This window comes from Centropristis striata, chromosome 10 (assembly GCF_030273125.1).
Source record: "Centropristis striata isolate RG_2023a ecotype Rhode Island chromosome 10, C.striata_1.0, whole genome shotgun sequence".
Classification (NCBI taxonomy): Eukaryota; Metazoa; Chordata; class Actinopteri; order Perciformes; family Serranidae; genus Centropristis; species Centropristis striata.
Window position 1 is genome coordinate 18,816,295 of NC_081526.1, and position 25,091 is coordinate 18,841,385.

The following is a 25,091-nucleotide window of genomic DNA, read 5'->3' on the forward strand; positions in this document are numbered from 1 at the left end:
TGGTTTCAGCTACTGTTGATGTTTGAAGGCTGACTAAAGCTACTTTTTAGTGGTGGAGTCTTTCATAACCATTAGTTTTAGTTAAGCTCAAGTGAGAGGACTGGACTAGAGACTTAAGTCTTGACCACAGCCGTGCTTATTTGGAGGAGAAACTAAAGCAAATCTAAGCACTATGATACAATTTGTTTTGATGGAAATTGACTCTAGAAAATAACTTGGAATTGTCCTTAAAGTGCGTGCGTGTGTGTGTGGGGTTTCTGAACAAAAGAACCGGAGAAGAGGATGATGTCATCTTTTAACCGTTGTGTGCCTGTCTGTGTGTGTTGGCAGCTGGAAGGGGGGGATGCTGTAATTATTACAATCTGCTTTCTGAGGTCACCTTTCTCACACACGGAGAGGAGGAGACTCACACAAACATGCATACGCACAAGGATGTTTCATCATTTCGACGGCATCTTGTTTATTTTCTGCGCCACTAAAGGAAAAAAACGGCAAATATTTCCCAACATGACTGGAAAAAATGAGGATGCTGTAAAAGATGTAATCAAACCAAACTGTCAGGACACACACCCACAGATTTACACACACACACACACACACACACACACACACGGTTGGTTTTCACTTCAAGGACTCATATGAAATTAAATCTCAGGAAGGAATGAGACAAGGCGTGTCTGTGTGTGTACGTTTGCATGCGTTTGTGCATGTACATGTGTGTGTATATAAAGATATTCATTCATCAGCTTCTGTCATGATCTCACTGTTGTCCATACAGCTGCTGCTATATGTTTGTCTCAGTGTGTGTTTGTGTGAGGAAGTGTGTGTGTCTACTTGAGTGCCTGTTGTGTAGTGTATTAAAGTGTGTAGCTTTAGTAGTGTTTGTAATGTGTGTACAGGCGTTATTATTATTATTATTGGATAAATTATGTAAACCATTCTTCCGATGTGTCTGTGATCATGAATAAACCCGGTCAACACACATTCTTAAGCCTTAACAAAACTGCCAAGTCAGCTTAAACATGCTGGTACCCTTCCTACACACGCACACACACACACACACACACACACACACACACACACACACACACACACACACACACACACTGACTCAGGCCTGTGGTCATCACAGAAAGAGTTTGTGAGGTCAGACTGAATATACCAGGGGAATGTCACGGTTCATATACTTTTTTGTGTGTAAATGGAAGTGTTGAGTGTATTCATTAGTGCTTGTGTTAGAAACCGATGACTCACCGGTGCTACAGTAAGATGGATGCTGGAGTTTAATAGAGACTGATGGAGGTCAGCCTGCTGAGACATCACACACACACACACACACACACACACACCCACACACCCACACACATACACATACACACTCACAGACACACACTAGTCCATTACATTTATATTCAATGAAATTAGCATGTTAACAGTTAGCCCAGGTACATTCTTTCCAGTAATATGCCTACTCTGTTATTATGACAATAATTACAAAATTGTCTTATCGAGCTGTGCAAAAGTTATCGAGGTCATGTCCATATATATTGTACAATACCTGTTTAATATGCAACTGTGTGTTTTTCTACATATGAACATTTTAGCCAACATGATGCCATGAAAACAGAAGGGTTTTCCTGACTTTTTTTTATATATTTTTTTTTATTGAGGTTCAAGCAATCCACATTATCCTTACATGTAATTTCTGCAGAACCATTTTTTAACAACAAAACCAGGTAACACAGCTTACATACTGTATAGACATACACAAACACACCACCGGATTGACATCCTAATTCTAAGATATGTCAGAGTCATCCATGCTACATTACTTATTGTGGAACATTGAAGCTCAGTCCGGAGGGGTCCATTATATCTAAAACTGGTTGCTATACCCTTGTGAAAGCTCCCACGTTGTCATGAAGAGTATAAGTCAGTTTTTCCAGAGGAACTATGCTCATTACCTCCTTGTACCAATCATCCAGTGTAGGAATGTCCTTATGAATCTAGAACTTGAGAATAGTCTTTCTTGCCATATACAAGAGTATTCTAATGAGTTTTGCGTTGTGATTGTTCCTTGCGCTCTGCACCTTGGCACCTTGACACACTGAAGAGGCGATGAGTCAAAGTTATGCCCAATCAAAGTGTACAGCTCTTTCTTCATCTCATTCTAAAACACTTGTATCTTCGAGCATTTCCAAAACATGTGCGCATAAGTACTTCCTGACTTTTATAAGCTGAATAAACAGGAAAAAAATGCTGTAATTTCTGGTTGCACTGCTTCAGGCATTTATTGATTTTTTTCTTTTCTTTTTTCTTTTTTTAACCATTACAAATAAAATGTAACAAAAAATATCCCTTACTATTTCAGCAGTGACAAAAGAAATAAAAAATAATGCAATAAAGGGATAAAATAATTATCAATAGAAAACAACCACCTTCTATGTAACAAAAGCAAATGCATATGCACGAAAAAAGAACACAAATCCCATGACTTCATCTTTCAACTGAATCTCCAGGTCAATAATCAGATTTGATTAAATGATTTTGAACCCTGTAGTTTTTGATTCATCTGACTGTCTTCCTCACATGGTGCAGCATTGTAAATGCATTTAATGCATGGCTGTTTAAACTTATGAAAGAATTGTCTACACTGTTTGACACACAAATAAAAATTTTTTTTGTTGTAATATGCCTTTCTCTCATCCAATCCATGCAGGTACTCTGTTGTTTTCAGTCTCTGCTCTGCACTGAAAGTTTATCTTTCCCTTCACGCCACCCCCCCCCCCCCCCCCCCCAGCTGTCACTCTTTTCCCTCTGTTTTGTTTTTTATAACTGATATGTTTCCACATAACAGCCCTCCTACACTTTATTTTAAAATTGTTATTCCTGAAAATTCACTCAGTATCTGCACCCCTCTCCCCTTGCAGAATACAGCTGTCCCTCTAATTCTCTGTGTCTTCGTTACTTCATGAGTTTTGTCTCGAGTTTGTTTCACTCTGCTCCTTCACCTCTCCAGTCCTACATACAGTAGTTTCCCACAGTTAGGCACCAGCAGAGATTTGCTAGCTTGTCATCTTTGCAGTTTGCTCTCTCAATCAGCCTTGACCTTTCCACCAACCCCGCCTCCACACACACACACACACACACACACACACACACACACACCCTTTGGCTAAAACCAAAATGGGTTAATCCCTCATCACTCAAACTGTGGACTGCACTAACTCATTCAGGAGCGGGGGCCGGTGGCTCAGGTGTCCTGGTCCTGTCTCACACAAAAGAAACTGGATCATGTGCCCGTTCAAGCACATACATAGAGACACACACACACACACATAGAGACACACACAGACGCAGACAGACACAGACACACAGACACACAGACACACACACACACACACACACACACACACACACACACACACACACACACACACACACACACACACACACATAGAGAGACACACACACACACACACACACACACATAGAGACACAAACACACACAAAAGCTACAAACATGATGTAGACATAAAGGTTGCACAGACTCACACTTTCTCTCAGTGTGTCTTTCCTCTCCTGTTTTCCATCTGTGAAGACATTTGAGCAAAAGAGGTAACTGAACTATTCTGGTGAAGCTGCAGATTTAAAAATGAGCTTTCTCAATAACTTTGAAAACACTGTTCAGTTTGTTGAGGAATGCTGAATGTTTTTGGCATATTGAACACAGAAAATGCCATTATTATGGTCATTATGTGCTCTTAATTGTCATATAAATTACTCTTTGTGTTTAACAATAGTCACAGGGATTGGTGAATGTCTCCAATGGTGTGCCTTCTGCGAAAAAAAACTTTTTTTAATCCCAAGTTCACCTTTCCCTTATCGTTTTCTCTTCTGTTTTCATTCTACCGTGCGTGTGATCATGAATAAACCCGGTCAACACACATTCTTAACAAAACTGCTAAGTCAGCTGAAACATGCTGGTACCCTATCTCCTCTCTCTCTCTCTCTCTCTCTGTCTCTCTCTCTCTCTCTCTCACACACACACACAAAAAAGCAAGAAAATCTCAAGTTCACCTTTCCCTTATCTTTTCTCTCTTGTGTTACTCTCCGCAGGGTCGACATGTCAAGACAGGACAACTGGCGGCCATCAAGGTCATGGACGTCACCGAGGTCAGTAAACTCCACTTAATTTATACTTTTAGTCATCACTAGCCAGGTTTCAGTCAACATTTATCACAAATTAATGAGAAACAGCTGCTGGAGCTGATTCTGCAGTTGGATGCCTTTAAACCAGTGCAGAACAAGAAGTTACAAGTGTTTTCTAGTTGCTTCTAGTTGGAAATCTCAGAAAACTCTTCAGAAAGGTGCTGGTGTTGTTAATGTCTCTCCTTTTTCAGCAACCAATCAAATTTTAGATGTTGTGGACCGTGTTACCTAAATGAAGGAGAAGCTTGTTATCGGTTGTTTCTCTTTCCTGAGCTGAATGATGTGTCAGACAGTTAATGTTGCATTTATCAGCTTACGTAATGTACATTTGTTGTTAGCTGTGTTGTCAACCCTCTGTTGCCAAATCATGAAGCTAGTGGTGCATCAAAACAATGGGGATAAAGCCCTCCCCAGCATCCTGACAATGATTTTCTGCTGTAGGAGAATACTATATTGACACATGCCCTAAAAGAGCAGCAGTCAAACCTCAAATGGTGAAAAAACAAATGCAGAAAGCAGTATCATGGAAACATGGTGTTTGTGTTTGTTTGGTGATGTCCTCATTGTTCTACAAGATCTGGTGTTTAGTCTGCAGCTCTTCAGGGAAGCTTCAGTGGTTGTGAAGTTGCATGCTTCATGAAAGTTATAATTTATTGCACTTTAAAGCACTTTTCTTTTATTGACACACAAACTTTGCCACGTAAAAAAGAACCAGTTTTGCAATATTTGGACATGGACTTTCTAATTCTAAGCATTTTCACTCCTGTAGATGGAAAACTACTTATTGTTGTTCATGTAAAACCTCTAAGTTTTATCTGCATGCAAAGCTGCAGCTGTGTTTTAGCAGGGTTGTTAAATTCTGTAGAAATATTGAAAGTTGAGTTCCTGTTGACTCAGTTGGTTGAAAGATCAGGTTCAGGTTTTACAGTTACTGTATGTTAGAATATTTCCACTTTGAAGATAAAATAAAATGTATTAGTAAAAGGGGAAAGATGCTTTAAGAATGCATTGGGTGAGACATACGCAGCAGCCAGACTCACCTTAAAAGCCACAAAACGGCTTTTGCAGATTTGGAATTGATCCCAAATTTAGTCTGATTGCATCTGTCGGCCTGAATCACAGCTAAATCTTTTTTCAGGCGTTCAAGATAAACGTTTACACCAAAACAAACAGATTCTCTGACTCTCCTCCCTCCCTCCCCCTCTCGCTCGCTTTGCTCCTTCGTGTCAATGTTTTCTCTCCAAAAATAGCCATAATGTTCAGGCTTATAATCACGCAGCTTTCAACCCTCTTAGTCGTTTTTTTTCTCTCCATTGGCTGAAGCTTTGTGTCTGAACATAAACAGATTTTCAATTTCCTAAGGGAAGTTTTAGCCAATAGTCTTAAAGATTGGGGATCGGTTAGTGTGTGTGTTTGTGTGCGTGCCCATGGGTGCACGCTCGCCAGCTTCTGCAGAGTTGAGTAAAGAGGACCCAGAGGGCTGTTTCTGCCCTCATAATTGGAGCCAGTGTTTCTTTGTGTATACACGCAGAAATGTCCTGGTAGTCTTATAAAACTACCAGTGCTGGAAGTGGAAGTGAGCCCCCCCCCGCGCCTTTGGTGTTACTCACCATTGAGTGAATAACTAAGTGAGACAATGGGGGAAAATATTCACAAACACATATTTGAGGTCACTTGACCATTTCCTGCCCAGACGGCTTTAAGAGTAATGAGTGTATCTTAAAGGCTGTCACATAAAATCCTTTAATCTGAGTCAACAGTTACACTGAAGAGGATTGTACTGTCTGTCTTTAGCTGAATCTCTAATAAAACTTATTTTAGGACAAGGTATGTAAGGCCCCATTCACAGAAACTCTTCAGTTACTTTAAGGTCTACAACAGTGTCTGAAAATCCTTCAAATGTAAAATTTATAAACAGTGTAGAAACATTAATACACTATAAAGTAGTTGTAAGCAGATATAAGTTTTTATTAATGTATTTTTTAACGTTATACTTCTACTCTACTACATATTAGAGGCAAATACTGTAGTTTTTAATGACAGCTTAATTCACTTTTCAGGTTGAGATTTAACATAATATACATGATTAATTTTAAACATGCATTAAAGTTGATTGGAATGTTAATATATATATATATATATACAAAACACTCAATGCAGCACTTTTACTCATATTGGAGTATTTTCACAGTGTGGTATTAGTACTTTTACTGAAGATAAGTAACTGAATATTTCCTCCACCACTGCTCTATCTCTGTGGGCTAAAGTAAAAGTAACAAGGCCTGAAGAGGTGAAAGTATCCAATAATTAACAAATATAACTTCGAGAAAAGTCAGAAAAGGTGAATCTACCTTTTTAATTTAATAGAATCTTCCTTTGATCGTGATGTTACCGCTCTTCTTTATCTTCTATCTGATGTCAATAGAGGCTAATGGAACCACTTTTGTTGGAAATAAATTAAAAAAAACGATGGCACATTTTGGCAGCATGCTTTGAATAGTGTTTTGTATTCTTCTTCTTTGCATCATTTTATTTTTAGACTGTTGACTATCTGCCACCTCTGCAGTCTTTGGCCCCTTTCCCCTCCCCTCCTGGTTTCTCTGTGGCTGCAGTCTGACAAAAGGACCACACAGCACTCTGACTTTTTTCTATGGAAAATCAAAAAGAACCGTTTTAAGTGTGATGAGTCGAGCCAATAGTGTTTTGAACAGTTCTTTAACCTGCAACAACTATGTTTTTGGCCACCTATGGGCCGTGGAAATAAGATGTGAATACAACATTGACACTCGCCTCATTTTAAGTTGTAGTTAAAAACTTTTAAAAGAGAAAAAAAAGGGGAAAAAAAGAAAAAATGTTGCACACTCATAGCCACGATGCTTAATAAATAATTAAAAATATAATTATTAATTATAAAAAAATAATAAAAAATAAATAATATTTAATGACCATTGTTTGTATGTACATGAAAGTGTTCTTGAGGAAATAAAAAAAATATATGTAAAAATGTTTGCTTTTCAGCACATCCAATAGATTTAAAGCACAATAAGATTTAATTTGTTGTTGTGACTCTGGCTGTCTGGTGAATCTAAGACCGATACATTCACTTTCTTGGTCGAGTTTTGGTTTTTCTAAAAAATCTCCTTGGAGCTGAGAGGAACAGCAGTCTGGTGATCTCTGTGGGCTTATCAATAGTGTCACATGATCATTTGTCACGAAGAATAAGAATACTGATTAAAGCCACTGTTAAGGCTTTCCCACCTTCACTGAATATATTACTGCACTGTTAAGGTGTCAGATTTGAGGACGTGCTGTGATACTTCCAGTATGATGCTTAGTTAGTTTTCTTTGGAGCCACTGTGGCAGGTTTAGGAACTCTTTCTGGTGAAATATTGGAAACCAGTTTGTCAGTGTACATGTGTTCAGATCTCTGTTTCCAGCTGTGGAGATCAAAGAGCGGACAGGAAGAAGGATCAGGAGCATTTGATGGGAATATGTTTATGTGTGTACGAGGTGAATGACTTGGAGGGAATATTCAAGACATGGCAGTTCATTTTCCCCCTAATGTTTAGAGTGGTCGTTTTCCACACGGTTCAGCCGTTTTCTTAAATAAACACTCTGACTTTGTCTGGACGCTCGCCAACAATGACAGTTGAGGAGAGGAAGTTGTTTGCATTGGAGAAGCTTGAGATTTTCACGTGCACACACACTAACACAAACACACTCCTCCCATTTAATGTTTATTTGTGTGTGTGGAACCGCAGGAGCTCTCATACACTCACGTGTCAAGGATGCAAAATTACACAGCTATACATCTCCTTTCCTGCGTGTGTGTGTGTGTGTGTCCACTCTCTTCTCCCTGTGCACATCTCTGCATATGTGCTCTGACCCACATACCACTTCCTGTTCCATATACATGTACAGGTTTTTCGCTGCCTGTACACAACACCTATACTGACGTTTTGACAGGAGGACAGGCTGTTTTTTATTGTTTCACTGGAGTCAGTCTGAACGTGGCTGCAGCATCCGTTTGTAGCTTTGAAGAAACTTCTACATGCATCTTTGCATTTTCTTCTTCAGTTTGTTAGGTTTGTTGCTGAGATATGCTTCTCATGTTAGGGGCTGGATATAATTGCTGGTGCTTGTGAATGTGAACACCTTTTCCTCAGTGTGCATTATTAGATGTTCATGTTTCAGGTGATAAACTGAGTTTGTGGCTGAGTTTGGTCTTTGTTGGTGAATGTTTTCTGCAAAATGTTGTGTGTGAGTACGTATGCAGTGCACTGCTGTAGTTTAGTTGTTTATGCACAACAGCTTTTAACTGTTAAAGTTTTTGTGTTATTTTCTGCACCTCTGATGAGATGTTTCCTCTGAATGAGCTCTCTTAACATTTGATACCAAAATATAACGTGTGCAGTCTTGAGTTAACTGATCATCAATCAGTGTGGCAAGAGAAGAAGATCGACGGGCAGGAAGTGAGCGAATGAAACCTGAGATGGAGAGAAACGGAGCGAGAGAGCTTAAATAGGGAGAAGAAATCAGCAAGAGTTTTTTTTTTCTCCTTTGAGAAGGTTCAGCTGAAGTGCAGTGGGATTATAGGAGGGGCTACTGCTGCTGCTCGCATGCTTCTCTCTTCACCTCCATCGCTCACATCCATTCTTCACCTCTTTCCTCCTTTGTCCATCCATCCACTCCCTCCTTTCTATGCTTTTTTTGTGCATTAATCCAGATTCTTTTCTGTCTTTTCTCTTCCTTTTTTATAGCTTGTATTCTCCTCGTTTTCATCCCTCGCCATCTTTCTTTCAGTCACCGCCTCGGTTTTCTGCGGGGAACAAGAGAGAGAGTGAAAGTAGAGACAGAGAGAGTGACGTTATTCTCATCCCTGATAGGAAACTGGAAAGAAAATGAGAGAAAGAGACTGAGAGAGAGAGAGAGAAAAATGTAGCTGCAGCAGCTCTGCGTTCAGAGTCTCTCGCTGCTGATGTGGACTTAATGTAATCCAGCGGGATTCAATAGGAAGAAAATCGATCTTGATTAGTGGAAAAACTCCACAGCAAGCATCTTTATCTCTGCCTCTCTGTCCCCTGGGGAATGAAATGCTTTTTCTCGTCATATTTTCTCACCTGCTATTTCTCTGTCTATGAATTTAACACATGAAACAACTAGACGACAACTCTCTCTCTCTCTCTCTCCCTCTCTCTCTCTCTCTCTCTCTCTCTCTCTTAATATTCTCTCTCTCTCTCTCTCTCTCTCAATATTCTCTCTCTCCCTCTCCCTCTGTCACCTCCCACCCCCTCCTGCTGCTCCCTGTCCAATCAGAATGTGTGAAAGTGAGAAGTGGGAAGGTGTTAAAGACATGGAATTGATATGTTTGTCTAGAAGAATAAAATAAAATAACTTCTAATGCTGTCCAGCCATTTAGCAACAAATATGCATTTCTATTTTTGGGTCTCTGTCCATGCAAAGTCTGCTTTTCTTGGAACAAAATGACGGGGTTGTAAAAATTGCAAAGTCACTGAGCTGGTAGGTCCAGAGTGAAACATTTCTCTTGGATGGATTATAATGAAGTTTGATATTTTTAAAATTTTGATGGGTGAGTTCTCATTTTGGGAGGCAGCAAATCATTGAGGGCAAACAGGACAAGTGCACATAAAACAAAATATCTTTTCCATCTCACTTTCACATAAAACTTCTGATTTACTAACGTTAGCAGCCTGTTTAGCAGGAATGTTATTCCTGTGACACAAGTGTAGCCTTACAGACACTAGTTAGAGGGGTGCAGTTTGATGCAGAATAGTGTATTAGGAAGGAAGCTATTGAAGGTTAAAGTATTGAAAATTACCCGGTTGGTTAAATATAATGCATGCATCTCATGCAACATTCAAGGGCAGCAAAAACTGCTAATACTTGTTGTGATGAGAGCATAAATTTGGTTCCTTTAAGGGTTTATATTGTAATATATGTTATTAAAATATATTCCTGAGAGACTTTATATTTAGGTTTTTCTGCTTGCATCATCTTAAGTGAATGGAAAGTGGATGTGGTCCTACAGTCACAGTTTTCTTTAACATCTGTGGATTTTTGTCGACCAGAAAAATCATTATTTTATCAATATTTTTAAGTTTGATGTTGCTTTTTCTGACAGTTAGTTGATCCTCATTAACCATTCCCAGTCTCTGTTCTGCACAGGCTTGCACATACTTTTTGTCCTCTATGTCCACAGACAGTGGCAGACACACTGCCGGCCGTGCAGTCACAATGTTGCGTGCATTGTTGTGGACACATGCAACTATGTCTCTGTGTCTCGACTGCTAGTTTACTTGCGAGTGTGTCATCTCTGTGTTAGTAGGACGGCAGATTTAACCCACTCGTCCTTATTGATATAGTGGTATTGGTCACGTAGCTCTCCGTTATGAGCACCTTTCAGGAGACAGCCATTAGAGCCATGAACTTGGCAGAAATAAAGAGCTTAAAGGGCAAGTTGCAACTGAACTAGCACATTTTAGGTTTAAGCTCTTTACAGCATGAATTGTAAACTATTTACTTAATAAGAAAACTTAATATTTATTTTTCAACTGTTTAACATAGTATTAATCAGTCAAAATTCTCATTGTCGGTAAACGGCTTTCATTAATTCCTATGCAAATGCAAAATGCTCAGTGAGACATTGTGGTAAGAGATTAGATTCACAGTTAAATAATAGACTTGACAAAGACCTGGAACCTGCAGAACTTTTTTTTTACAAACACTTGCTGCACATGAGGCTTCTTCCTCAGATAATATGTTATAACAATCCCTCCAGGTTCCTGGTTGCCTGCTGAAGATATGTCGACCTCTCTTGGCCTCTGTCGAAGCCAAAGTCTTCCTCCTACTCAGGTTCCATTTTCCGTTATGCTTCCATTTTGAGGCTGTCCGCTCCCCCAGGGGGTCGCGGTTCTGTTAGCTCTGCTCACATTGTGTGTGCTGTTCTGTAATACTTCAGCAGCAATATGGCCGCCAGTGAGTCTCCCCACCATTTCATGCCCAGGAATGATAATGAGTAGCTTCAGGGCGCCTTGTTTTGAACGACTGGCTGCGAAATATGGAGTTATGGGGGGAAAAGTGAGACAAAGGCAGACAGAGAGAGTGAAGGACGGAGAGGTGAGGTGTCGTTAATGACGGGGGTAAATTCATTAGAGGAGACGGTAATGGAAAAGGATGCTGCAAGGACGAGAGTGATGGAAATTGAGTGTCCAAAACAAATGGACAAACAAGATGGATAGAAAGAGACACAGTGAAGATATGAGAGAGAGAGACAGAGAGAGACAGAGAGATGTCACTGTCTCCTTGTCAAAGCAGCTGTATCCTGACATCCAGGTCACTTTCTGCCCGCCTCCTCTCCATCTCTCTATCACACACACACACACACACACACACACACACCAATGTTTGTGTGTGTGTGTGTTGAATCCTAATGCTGCTTTCTGACAGACAGACTGCCTGTGTGGCTCAACAGTGAAAACTGACAGGCACCGAAAACTGGCAGCAACAGCTGGACAGACTCCTGTGTTGAAACAATTTGATTACTGATGGGAACTAATCAACACGAAATATGGCTGTTAATCAATTATTAAATGCCACATATTCTCAAATGTTTCCAGCTTCTCAAATGTGAGGATTTGCTTCTTTTCTGTTTTTCTATTTTCTTTTTTTAATGGAATATCTTTGGCTATTTGCTGGATGTCACATTAGGCTCTGATCAGTATGTTTAACCATTTTCCTACCATGACAAACAATTGACTATTTATGCACACAAATTATTATAAGAATACTCAATAATAAGCGGTCCTTCAAGAATGACATGGACCTTTCAAATGGGCCTTCTCTCTCTCAGCTGTTTCATTTATGAAGTTTATTCTCTAGTATTTATTCTCTCTGTATTTTTATTATTCTTTTTTAGCCCCCAACTCCAAGTCCCATGCAACCACCATCAACAAACTGGTATCTCTTTAATGAAACCAATGGGCAAGAAAGGCCTCGTCATATAATTTTGTCAGCGTTAGGATGTTTGGGTAGATTCATCTCCTGCTTTAGGTTTACCTCGCCTTGCAATTGCAAAATTGACCAAATTTGCATGCTGTGCAGAACTATAAATTATATATATTTAGCCTTGCCAGTCTTGGAAGCACTGCTTAAATAAATGCTTTAAAGCATGTAACTTAGGATCATGCCTTTTTTCTTCGTATATAAACTCAATCAGCTGATTCAGCTTCATGTTTCATTATGAGGTATGTTGCCCTGAACATAAAGTAATCATTCTCATGTTTTGTCAAGTGACGTGATTCTCTTCTTCCCCTCTTTGAGCTTTTATTTTCAACCTTTATGTCTCATGGTGAATAATGTGTAAGAGCTCCTCCAGTCTGTCCTCAGCATCTGTAATTATGCAGACTTGTTCCAAAAACGTTCACATGACCGACAATTAGTGGGCAATGGGACAGGGTGCTCTGTTGACCATACAAGGTGCTGTTTGTCTGTGCGTGTTGACTTTCAGTATCCTGTGCGTGTAACTCTAACTGACCGACTGACTGGTTGACTGACGGGTCGGCTGGCTCACCTGCTTGGTGACTGCTGATGGTCTGCTGCTGATGAGAGGATTAACAGAAGGACTGGCTGGCCAGAAGTCTGGTTTTCTGGCTTCCTGGCTCATTGGTTGGCGTGCTGCCTGGTTAAATGACTGGCTGTCTGGCTGAGGCAGTAACCAACTGGCTGGCTGACTAACTGTGACTCAAGGGATTGGCTGACAGGCTGGCTGACCGACTGACCCCATCATCTCTTACGGACAGTCAAAAACTCCTGCTGAACTCTGTAAACAGCCTCTGCAGATTTAAGCAAAATGGACTAAAGGCAAATCATTTCTTGTGATTTCCTCTCATGACAACCTGCTGCTTACAGCCCTGATACCAAAAAGTTGGGACTAAAATTTAACATCAATTCTCATGACATCCATAACTGTTTAAAAATACTCTCCAGATGAGTGACAGCATGAAAATCACAGCTTTTTAAATACACATACATGGGTTTAGCTGACAGTTTGTCAGGCGTGTGGTTTACTGGTTGTTCTGTATTTCAGAGATAGTGGAACTGAGCTGCAGTTGTTTTTATAGACGTCTTTAAATGCTGTTTAAAGTTTGGCTGAATTGCCCTTTAACCTCTGGACCAGATTCAGAAATGTCAGCCGAGTCGTTGGCTGCCTGTCATCTGTTGCTTCTGCAGCTGCACAGCTTGATAAGACTGATGTGTTTTCTGCATTTCGGCATTTAACACCAATCATTTATAAAATAAAAAAAATGAAACTCGTACATGTTTTGACAGCTAAACTGGCTCTGAAAGGCAACAACCACCTGCAGTGATAAATATGAAAGTTGGATGTCTTGGCAGCATTAACTCACTGTGGAGAAATATTTATTTCAGTTGCATTTAAACCAGGAGTTAATGTTAGTTTTCTTATACAACTCCACATTCTGCAGTTTTTTGTGTGTGATTTTGCTCCACTTTGAATGTTGTTAACAATCTTATGTAACTGTTTTTAGTCCCATTGCATGGTACAGTGACTTGAGAACAGTGGGTTGTCTTCTTCCTCAGCACAAAACTCTTTTTCTATTAAATGGCTGAGCTTCTTTTATTTCTCTGCTTTGTGTTTTTTCTCCTACAGAACATCTTTCTACTTGCTGATGCTGTTTGTTGACAGCTTGTGAATGATACAACTGCTACTTCTGTACTATAAAATGCCAAAAGGGCATGAGTTTCACCAATGGATGTGTAAAGAGAACTGGATGCAGCAGTGGAGGCAGGGCTGGGTTATGTCTACCAAATTATGGTATATATGATGATGTCCAAGGTGAAACATTATGATGGTCGATGAAATCGTCACCCAGACTACTTGAATTAGAAGGGCACAAAACCTGCTGCAGGAGCTATATCCACCATATGTGGAGTATTTCTATAGCCCCTTGTAACGTCTCGCCTCCACTATCAACGCGCCAGAAGTGGGATGCAGAGATCAAGTGATCCCACCAATTTTACACCTCCAGAGGTAGTGACATAGGCAGAAAATTGGTGGGACTGTTGGAAGCGGGACCACTATGAACGGACCATCCTGGCAAGGTGGAATATTTGACGTTGCGCGGGACGTCCAACACATGCCTCCCACTTCGTCCGACAGTCATCGAATCACTGTTCAGCTGCACAACAACTGCGGCCACTGTCGCTAACTGTGCACAGCGTCTGCCACTTTTTGTAAACAAACCAGCATCACTAACTGTGCACAGTGTCTGGTTTTTGTTGTAAACAAACGGAGGTCGCTAAGTGAACACATGCTGCTGCAGCACATACACACTGTACTGCTACAGTGCTAACTGTGTAGCCTATTAGCATTCTGCTAATGCGCAGCACAGCTGCTGCTCTGTCGCACGTCACTACCGTCTCCTCCCACTATCGTCTCCTCCCACTATCGTCTCCTCCCACTATCGTCTCCTCCCACTATCCTTCCACCTTGTTCCGTGACGCCAGACTGAATCGCAGCTGTTACTTGTCACAGTGTTGGTGGGGCTTTTTAGATTGACGGCCATCCAATGGCCAAAGGCTCACACCTAATTGTAGGTGGTGCACCATTCATTCTTGTGAAAGTTGCTCCCTTGCGCATGAATCCAAAAAAGTTTGACTTTTGTGCATAAAATGACCTGAATTTTCCTTATCTGCGGGGCCAGTAGAGCAAGCACACGTCCTTTATCTCAGCCATCTAGTCCTTTGGTTCATTCACATGAACGGAGGAAGGAAAATAACTCCGGACTTGGCTTGGGAAATTGAAGTAGAAAATCTGTGGATTTACAAACATGTATTTAACAGTGTAACTGGGGATTTCCACCGGACGCGTTACAGCAGCAGCACGTCTCCACAGCGTTTTTGCTGCGTCTGTCAATTCACACCGGGCGCGTTACAGCAGCAGCACGTCAGCTTAGCGAGCCGGCCGTATACACGTGAGATAACGAGATCACGCGATCATCCTGACCATATGGGAGACCGCAAGATCCCGTGATAAACTTTAAACTCTATTTATACAGTCTATGGATAAACTGTGTGTATAAAGTAAACAACAACAACAAAAACCAACTTACTTTGCTTCTCTGAGGTGAAAGATATGTTGATCTGACCATCTATCCTTATAAAAACAATATCTTATGTCATAAATGATTGTATGATGTTCCACTTCAACAATCTGTCTCTTGTCGTCCGTGTCGCCGATCCCTTTGAGACCCTTTGATTGATTGATTGATTGATTGCCGATCTGGTGCCCCGGTCATAACATAATGTTGATGTGAAGTAGTTTTAGGCTGCATGAACTGCGTATTGTGTTTTATTTTGAAAGGAGCGGAAGTGTTTTACTCTGACTTGAGATTCACGCGATTTGGCAGCGTCTCGCGGAGAAATAGAAGTCCTACCTAATGCTCGCGTAGAGACGCTGACGCGACGCTGCAGTAACGTTACGCTACGCGCCCGGTGGAAATGCTCTCATTGATTAGAGTGTTACCTATTTGCAACGTCATACGCGACGCTGACGTTACGCTGCAGTAACGCGCCCGGTGGAAATCAGGCTTAAGTCTATGCAAAAAAGCATTTTGGGTCCCGTGGCATCACGTGACAGACCCCAGAAGTTGTAACGATATGGTTCTGCCACTGTGTCAAACTGGCTTTAACTGGTCCTGAGGGTTTGGTTTCAGTATGAAAAGCCAAACAGTTTCCTCAGAGCTTTTTTTTCCTGTGTGGACATACGAGGTTTGCTCAGGAGTCCGGGCTGCAGCCTCCTGTCATGCTCCTGCTTATCGAGCGGCCATAATAACAGTGAAAATGTCATGTCATGTCAGCCGCGACCGGCCGGTGGGATCAGACGCACGGGCCTCGGCTGATGAAAATCGCTTGCAAATAAATGTCACAGCGCCTCTGTGATGCTGCAGTGATTGGGAAATAATCACTTGATCTTGTTATGTGTCTGTATGCGTGTCTGAGTCGGTGCTGTAATATCCTGAGTATGTGAGAGGGAGAGATGTTTGGCTCCGTTATCGTTTCCAGTCCAGGTTGTATCTGCATGTTTGTTTGGAGTGATATCCGTTTATTAGATGCGTTGGACCTTTTCTTATTTCATCACCGGACTGAAAGCAGCTTCGGAGAGAAGTTCCACAGTTGTAACTTTGGTTTTATTTTTACAGTAACAACCAACAACCTGTTTTTTTTTTCTCATGTTTTACGAACTTCATGACTCAGAGTGTCCCAGTGGGAGGAAGGCCAGAGCTTTAAACATTACACAGATTTTTCTCCCACCCTGCGGTCAAAGGCCAAATCTAACAGGCTGAATAATGACATTAATTCTCATTAGTTGATGGTTTTAGCAATGGCAAACTCTGGATTTCCTGTTGTCTCTTCATGTGTTAATGTATTTTTTTTTTTTTGTACCTCATTCTGTCTGCCTACTTCTGTGTGTTTTACAGTATTTTTTACCTGACTGCAAAACAAATTTCCCCTCTGACAATAAAGTTGAAGCTGAAATCTGAATATTAGAGTTGTTTTATGATAAGGTTAGCAGGGGATATTGCACTGCCTACACTTTCTATTAAACTGCACAAAACCCAGCAATAAAGCCTGTGACTCCTCAGTTCGGTCTTGAATATGTTTTGCTGAGTGTAGCAAGACAATAAAAGGTGCAACTATGCAAACCTTCAGGGCAAACACACATGGAGAATAAATAGACTTTCATTGTTTGTTTCAACTGCTTGATTAGTTCATCAAATTCCTACCTCACCATCTCACAGGTAATAAAAATGTATTAACTCCACACTGATGAGTCTCTGTCTAATTCTTTCAGGATGAAGAGGAGGAAATTAAGCTGGAAATCAACATGCTGAAGAAGTACTCCCACCACAGAAACATAGCCACCTACTATGGAGCCTTCATCAAGAAAAGTCCACCGGGCCACGACGACCAGTTATGGGTGAGTCTGTTTGTCCTTAATGCAATAATAAATAATAAAGTAATGTGTTCTTGACTAGGGATGCACAGAAGGAGAAGATCGGGCCCGATACAGATGTAAAAAAAAATAACATTTGGGGGCGTCCCGGTGGCTCACTGGTAGGCTCATCCTTGCGACGACAGATCTGGGTCTGAAAAAAAAAAAAAAGTAATTAATAAAAAAGAAACTATTTGACTGGTAGCTGATGCTAATACTATGGAAAATAATTCATTTTCATTTTGCACAAAAAGACGAAATGTCAAGAATAAAGTCTACTTTTTGAGTTTGGTAAAGTTGGAAATATATTCAAGGACTGGTTGTTCCTGTGTCAATAAGTCATGAGTGGAACATTGTTTTATGAGAAACTGCGTCTCACCTGCCTAGCCCGAATCCTTCAGCACAATACCAATGCTTTTAATTGTTGTTGTTAGTTTTGATTTTGTTGTTATTTATTCCACATTGTGTGCCAGGGAAACAAAGAAATATTCATATTAAAGAATAACTGGCACTGTTTTATCAGAGATATAAACATCAGCCACAGACATCAGTAAATGTCCAACTAATGTATCGTAACATCCCTGGTCTTGACAGCAAAGTGTTATGAGTAAAACTTGCATAAAACCTATAAATGTAGAGATTATTCTTCAACTAGAATTCCTCAATGAAAGCTAAATTAAATTACATTTACAAGCAGAGAAAAAAAGTAAGAAAGTAAGAAAATAGAGCACCCCGTTAAGTGGAACAGAATGAGGTTGATTTTACATCAGAGATTAAAATCTTTTAAATATCTTTTTACTAAAAGTGGATTTTCAAGTGCAGATTTTAGAGCAAATGTTATAGGAGACGGATTTAAAAATAAATAGATACATATGTATAGAATATACCATAATAAACAGATTATTTGTGTGAATTCTAAAAAACAATTTCAACTAATTCCCATCCGCACAGTACCCAAACCTCCAATGTTATTTTTCGTAAGTCTTACAACTCTATCAGTGATTGCAGACCAGAGAGATATTCCTGATCACCACTCAGTAAACTCTGCAACAGTAAGTCCAGATATGAATAATGCTGGTGTGGCTAATAAACTGGGTCTGTTTACAGAGTTTATATGCCTGTTCCTGACAGTTAAAAATCAGGAACTGTTTCCTTGTCAAGTAGGTTTGCACAAAAAAGAAATTCATATCGGTATTTTGCTGCATAATGATGAGATTTAAAAGAAATATGTAAAAATATCAGTTTTTAAGTGGAAGAGCTGCATCGTTTTGTGCAAAAGTTCCTAGTATGAAGTATAGCACTACATAAATCTACAGCTGCAGCTGGCCCTCATGTTGGAAGAGAAGAGATTAATAAAAAACAAATCAAAGAGGAACAAGACAGTGCAAAGAAACTCATAAAACAAATGGAGCTAAAGCAGGAAACAAAAGGGAGAGAGTTAATCAGTGAGCGGAGAAAAAACAAACAGCAGGAGAGATTTATGGCTGCTGGGTTTGTTGAAGGCAGGATTACCTGTTTTATGACCCTGCAGCTCTGCTGTTCCTAGAGAGGAGAGGTCTGACTTTTACTCCACAACACGGCTCCGTATTTGTTTCTACAGCTGCTTCCAGGACCTCTTTACAGCCGCTGCAGGAGCCTCACGCTGTGTCTGTCTGACAGAGAGGATACCAAATGTGTCATTTCATTAGTCATGCTCTGCATTGAACATTAACAGAACCACGGAGGAGAACAGACTGTCTGTTTGAAACATGTATCACAACATGTGCAACACAAGTCATGACAAACTTTGTGATTATTTAAAAATAATGCACAACACAGAGCCTAATCAGGGGAGCTTTTTACCTCCACGGAGTTCCTTATTTTCAACAGTTCTGTTTATTTTATGACCTCAAAATCTGCAGGTTGTTTGTTCTGTTTTTTCTACTCCCTTTTGAAAAATGAACCTTTTTTGGCACGATTTTGTCAAGCTTAGAATAAACATTTCTACCCCACATTGGGAGGCCGTAGCCTGTGAAATATTTTTCATGATGATATGATCGTTTTGGGTTATGCTGCTGTCCAAAGCAAATCATTCAATGGAATTTTAGTTTAAAGATAGTTCAACTTGCCTTTGATACTTTCGATAAGAATAAAAATGTACGTTAACTGCTTGCATGCGTGCGTGTGTGTGTCCACAGTCTTTTCAGTTTTTCCCGTTCTTTCTCTCCTCCAGCTGGTGATGGAGTTCTGCGGCGCCGGCTCCATCACAGATCTGGTGAAGAACACCAAAGGCAACACGCTGAAGGAGGACTGGATCGCCTACATCTCCCGAGAGATCCTCAGGGTCAGTGCGCAGGAAACTCTGAAACTGTGACTGTTATGTTCAGCTCATATTCTTGTGTTTGGTTTGACAGAAAGTGGCATTTCTCCATGTAATATGTTGCTTGTGCTCCTTAGGGATTAGCTCACCTGCACGCTCATCATGTCATCCACCGTGACATCAAGGGACAGAACGTGCTGCTGACTGAAAACGCTGAAGTCAAACTGGGTACGTGTTGATTTTATTATGGTTTTGGTTTCCTGTAGCCCAGATCACAGCCGGCACTGAGGTTTTGTCTGATTCCTGCAGCACCAGATTTGACTCAGCACCGTGCTGGTGCCAACTGGAGCTTTTTCATCACCAGAGTTGTTTTGTCGTGTTTCACATGATTGCACAGTTGTCGGCCAGTTTTAAAATGTCTCAACCAGGCATGAAAGTTGTTGTGAAAGTTGTGCATTCGTTTAATTTTACAAGAAAATTAGTGTGGGTGTCGTTTGATCATATTCTTTTTTATTAAACCTTTATTTAACCAGATAAAAACTGTTGAGAAAAACAATCTTTTTTACATGTCGGATACGTACAATACAATAAAATGCAGAACAATTCATTCAAAATTTTACAGAATAAAAACTAACTTCTATGCAGCAACAGAAGAATCACAAATTTCTGATTATTGACTTTTAGGATATAATCTTTAGAGAAAGAAGCGTGATGCATCTAACAACAGATATTTTTTCTCCCACATCTCTTATATGCTGCTGCAGGAACTAAAACATTTTTATATAATAATATAAATAATGTTGCTCAGTTTGACTGACACAGGTTATAAAAATTGCATTTGGAAGGTTATTCAAAATGTCTTAAATTTAACTTTATGCACCTTGCAGAATAACTAAATTTCATCCACACTTGTCTCCATTTTGCAGCTGTTTTTATGTCACTATTTTTCTGGCGTAGCAAGATAACGCTGCTGTTCTTAATTCTGCCTGCAAATCTCTCATTGGCTCAGAAAAACAACTGTGAATGAGCAAAAAACGACAGACCTTGATTTGAATTCCTGAAAAAATTGCATAAACAGTAACAGAGCATTTACCATCATGATGAAGTTAAAGAAAGTTAAGTTTTACTCATGATATCTGAATTTTAGAAGCACCTTTTGTTTGAATTTGAAATGAATCAAATTTTAGATAAGTTCACTATTTGTAATCAGATTACTCTAGTTGCTGTCCTTTGACTCACAGTGAAACCACATGTCTCCACTGTGGCCTCAATAAAACACTTTAACCTAAAATAAGACGAGATGGAGCTTTGATTGTGACGGAGCAGCAGCTTGACCTTTACACCAGGACCCGACACAGACTCTGGACCAGAGCGTCGTGGTTTCATCGTGACAAGAGAACAAGTCACATTTTAATTAACACGGGTCTCAGTGAAGAGACTGAATCTTTCATTTGGCCGAGAGGCTGAAATTAAAATGACCCCTCTGACAACGTTTGTCTGTTTTCACAGGATCTGAACAGTTTTAATTAAATTTTCTCAAACTCAGTATTTGCAGCTGGAGATGTGTTAAAATTTGGAATTACATTTATGACCCAAACTTTGAGCGTTAGCACTGTGTTCCCAAAATTACTGGATTATCTATTATAACCCCTCTGAAACCCAAGCAGGGTCAGGGTGTTTATTTATTTATTTATTTATTCATTTTTTGCTGTTGTCATGTTTTACTCTACTTATTGTGGCCTCGTTTTTCATAGCAATCAGCAGAATCATGACTAGAAGAAAGGAGAATTGTATTTTTTGCAGAATAAGAATTTATAATGACATAAACGTAACAATAAGTAAAAAGCACGATTAATTTATTTGATAATTTATTTTACAACAAATAAGAATAAAACAACATTTTCCCAAGTGCCCACATGTGTTATCAATATTACGATAAAATTAGGTCTCCACATGCTATACGTATTGAACTATTTACATTTTTACAGCCTTTTCTTGCAACATGTCTTGTCCTCTCTGCTCTGCTCTGTGAAAAGAGCCTGCAGCTCAGTTTAAGTTTCACAGAATTTTTGTCATGTGACTGTTGGTCTCAGCCGAGTCATTTACGGCTTCACAGTTGCACCAAGGAGCACAGAATTTAATGTTTTTTAAAGGATGTGGTTAGTGCTAAAAGTTATTTTTTTGTGAAATTTTATAAAAGTGATTTTGATGAAATATTACAATTTTAAGCTCAGATTTGATTATTTCATCTGATGGAAGCATTTGTTAAACATGATTTGTTCAAAGGACTGTCGGACATTTGAAAATCTGATCATTTCTTGTTTTCTGGTTATGATAAAGTGTGTCATTTTGGCCATATTATAGAAAACACATTTGAAACCATTCTGTGACTTGTGGGGTTCTGACAGTTAACTCTTGTGGTTTCAGATACTTTATAGGAAGGACACTTTTAATGAATATAATTTGAACCAATAATAACTGGTGTTAACTTTGTGTTTCTCAGTGGACTTTGGTGTCAGTGCTCAGCTGGACCGGACGGTCGGTCGGAGGAACACCTTCATCGGGACGCCATACTGGATGGCTCCAGAGGTCATCGCTTGTGATGAAAACCCTGATGCTACCTACGACTACAGGGTAAAAAACTGAATACACATCTATGACATTATACAAGGGGCTCTGTGAATAGATTTTCAGGAAAAGGATTCCATAGAAAAATAAAACATTAGAAAATACTGAATCTCCCAGAAAGTTAAAGTTTTAAACCAGTTCATCAAGACCTGCCCAGTCAGTTTTGAAAGTTTTCTGTGTGTTTGTCTGTACGCGTTTAAAGAAAATTATGTTTTATTAATGTTAGATGTGTTTTAATCTTTGGGGAAGATACCAATTTTGTAAAACTGCTAATATTTGAAGCCTCTCTTGCAGGTATCTGTACAGAATACATTTTTTCCCATTAGATACATAGTGAAGGATTTTTCTCTATGGCTGAGACTTCTACTGTCACCTTATTATAATGGAGGTGAAAACTCTTTGGTTTCTGCAGACAGTCACTAGCAGTGGATTATTCAGAATAACTAGGACACTGTCGGCAATGAAACATTGCAGTAAAACAAACTGCTGGGTGTCAGAAATCACAGTTTGGTATCAGAGTTCAACCGTCTTTTTGTCTGCAAGAAGTAAAATTGCTTGTCTATCTTGGATATGACACATCCACTTCTTAATAGAAACAGACACATTTAAATGAGAGAAACATGCACACAGACTCATCTAGTGAATCTTGTCTTCTGTCCTGCAGAGCGACCTGTGGTCCTGTGGAATCACGGCCATCGAGATGGCTGAGGGAGCTCCACGTAAGTTCACATCATAGTCCCCTAATGGTGCTTTTTTCAGTAGTTTGAGAAATTTATATTAATATAGTTGCAGCACTGCAAGACACCCTTTTATTACTTTGGATGTGAGAGCAGGTTTAATCGTGCCTTTAACTGAGTATTATCCGTCTTTTTATTTGTTGTCTTTTACTGTTTTAGTCTGGCTTTTAAAAGACATTTATTTATTTATTTATTTATCTGTTAAAAGTTTTTATTTTTTAGCCTGTTCTTTAATTGATCTTTATAATCATAAATATTATTATGATTATAATGAGTATTATTATTTTTTATTATTTTATTATTATTATTATATACATTTATTTGTTTCTGTTTCTGTTTTTTTATTTTTTTTATTTGATCATTTTAATTCATCTTTGTAATTTAATCTGTTTTCTCTTTGCCTCTGGTGTTCCCTTGCTTTAAATTAATGAGATTTCATGTAGCTTTTCCTGATTTTTTTTTCCCCTGTTTTTGCTTTTATGGTTCCTGTTTTTATTTGTTATTACATTTTTTTTAAAAATATATATACTACTATTAATTCTACACAGTGTTATACAAGTGAAGTCTGATTGATTGGAAAAAGGGAGCAGTTTTTCTCCAACATTTTCTGCAAACAACAACAGCCAAAGATTGTAGAGTTTCTGATAAAAGAGTAAAGGATAGATAGATAGAATTTAATGCAAGCAGGTGGTTACTAAGTAGTGAAATATAGAAGCTACTGATCCAATTAACTACAGCCTTATCTGTTTTTTGTTTGTTGTTATTTTATTTATGCACAGTAAGAGGACCAGAAACACAACAGATAAAAAAGAAAAAAAAAACATTCAAGAAAAACTAAAAAAAGAATTACAACAAAAATGCAAATATAAAAGTTAAGTAATCCACAAATAAATATATAGGCAAAGAAACAAAAAATAAACATAAGAAAAGCAACATTAATCAATCGCAAAAAGGATGAATAGTGTATTATGAATTGTACTAAAGTACCAAAATTTATTTTGCATGAAATATTACATCTTCCTCTTTATTTGCTCTCACTGATATCTTACCTGTCTTTTCTTTATGTTTCCAGCTCTGTGTGACATGCATCCGATGAGAGCCCTCTTCCTCATTCCTAGAAATCCTCCTCCTCGACTCAAGTCCAAAAAATGGTCAGCTTTAGTTCTGATTCTTTATCCTCTCTGTCAAAAGTGTCTGCAATATTAGCAGAAAAATCAACTCCACAGATCATGCTTAACTTTAACTTTAACCTTTTAAAAGGTCAAAGAAGTTCTTCAGCTTCATCGAGGGCTGCCTGGTGAAGAACTACACTCAGCGTCCTCCCACCGAGCAGCTGCTGAAGCACCCGTTCATCCGGGACCAGCCCAACGAGAGGCAGGTCCGCATCCAGCTCAAAGACCACATCGACCGGACCAAGAAGAAGCGAGGCGAGAAGGGTGAGTCCCCGAGCTGGAGCTGATGGTGTCGATGAAACCGAAACTTACAGTTTCATCCTGTGAACGATGAAGATTATTCGCATTATCTATAAATCTGCTGATTGTTTTCTTGAGGAACAGTTAAAAAATATTTTACATGTCTTGTTTTATTGGTCCAAAACGCAAAGATATTGAGTTCATTATGATGGAAAACAGAGGAAAGCTGGAAATCTCAATTTTCTGCCATTTTAACATGAAAAATGACTACTTGATTATCAAAATAGTCATTATTTTTCTGTTGTTGCAGCTCTGGCCTCAACTATGATGCAACATTTTTTAATATGGGACCAACATTTACTGCTGGATAAACATCTGGAATAGTTCTGTTGTTGCTCTTTGAAAAGTGGAGATGTTTTGTGTTTTTTGTCAGTGGGAAAGGAAACAGTTAAAGAACAAATATAATCTAAAAAAATCCTTCAGATTGTCCAGTAATGAAGATTATTTCCACACAATAAGTGAACCATTTACGAATTTAAGTTAACGGGTGAGCTGGCCAAACACAAAGCACTCAATACTCTGTTCAGCAAGTTTTATTAGCACATTCGTATTCCATACACCGCACAATCCCGAATGGCTCTTTTACAGTACAACAAAGCGCCGTACACCGCTCGACTTATGACTGTTGCACTTCTAGCATTGGCTCTTCAGCAAGACTCAATGCGGCCCTATCTTCCTACTTCATACATAACCTAAGAACACAGGTCACT

General features: G+C 39.3%; 1 protein-coding gene across 1 annotated transcript in view; it reads left to right on the plus strand.

Moving 5' to 3' along the window:
* The window catches only part of LOC131979378 (mitogen-activated protein kinase kinase kinase kinase 4-like), a 138,071-nt gene that overhangs the window by 70,219 nt on the left and 42,761 nt on the right, over nucleotides 1-25,091 (plus strand). The window contains exons 3-10 of the mRNA XM_059343335.1: nucleotides 4,120-4,176; nucleotides 17,105-17,230; nucleotides 19,458-19,568; nucleotides 19,682-19,772; nucleotides 22,048-22,178; nucleotides 22,837-22,891; nucleotides 23,982-24,060; nucleotides 24,170-24,345. Coding sequence (XP_059199318.1) covers nucleotides 4,120-4,176; nucleotides 17,105-17,230; nucleotides 19,458-19,568; nucleotides 19,682-19,772; nucleotides 22,048-22,178; nucleotides 22,837-22,891; nucleotides 23,982-24,060; nucleotides 24,170-24,345 — 826 coding nt within the window. The remainder of the gene's footprint in view (nucleotides 1-4,119; nucleotides 4,177-17,104; nucleotides 17,231-19,457; nucleotides 19,569-19,681; nucleotides 19,773-22,047; nucleotides 22,179-22,836; nucleotides 22,892-23,981; nucleotides 24,061-24,169; nucleotides 24,346-25,091) is intronic.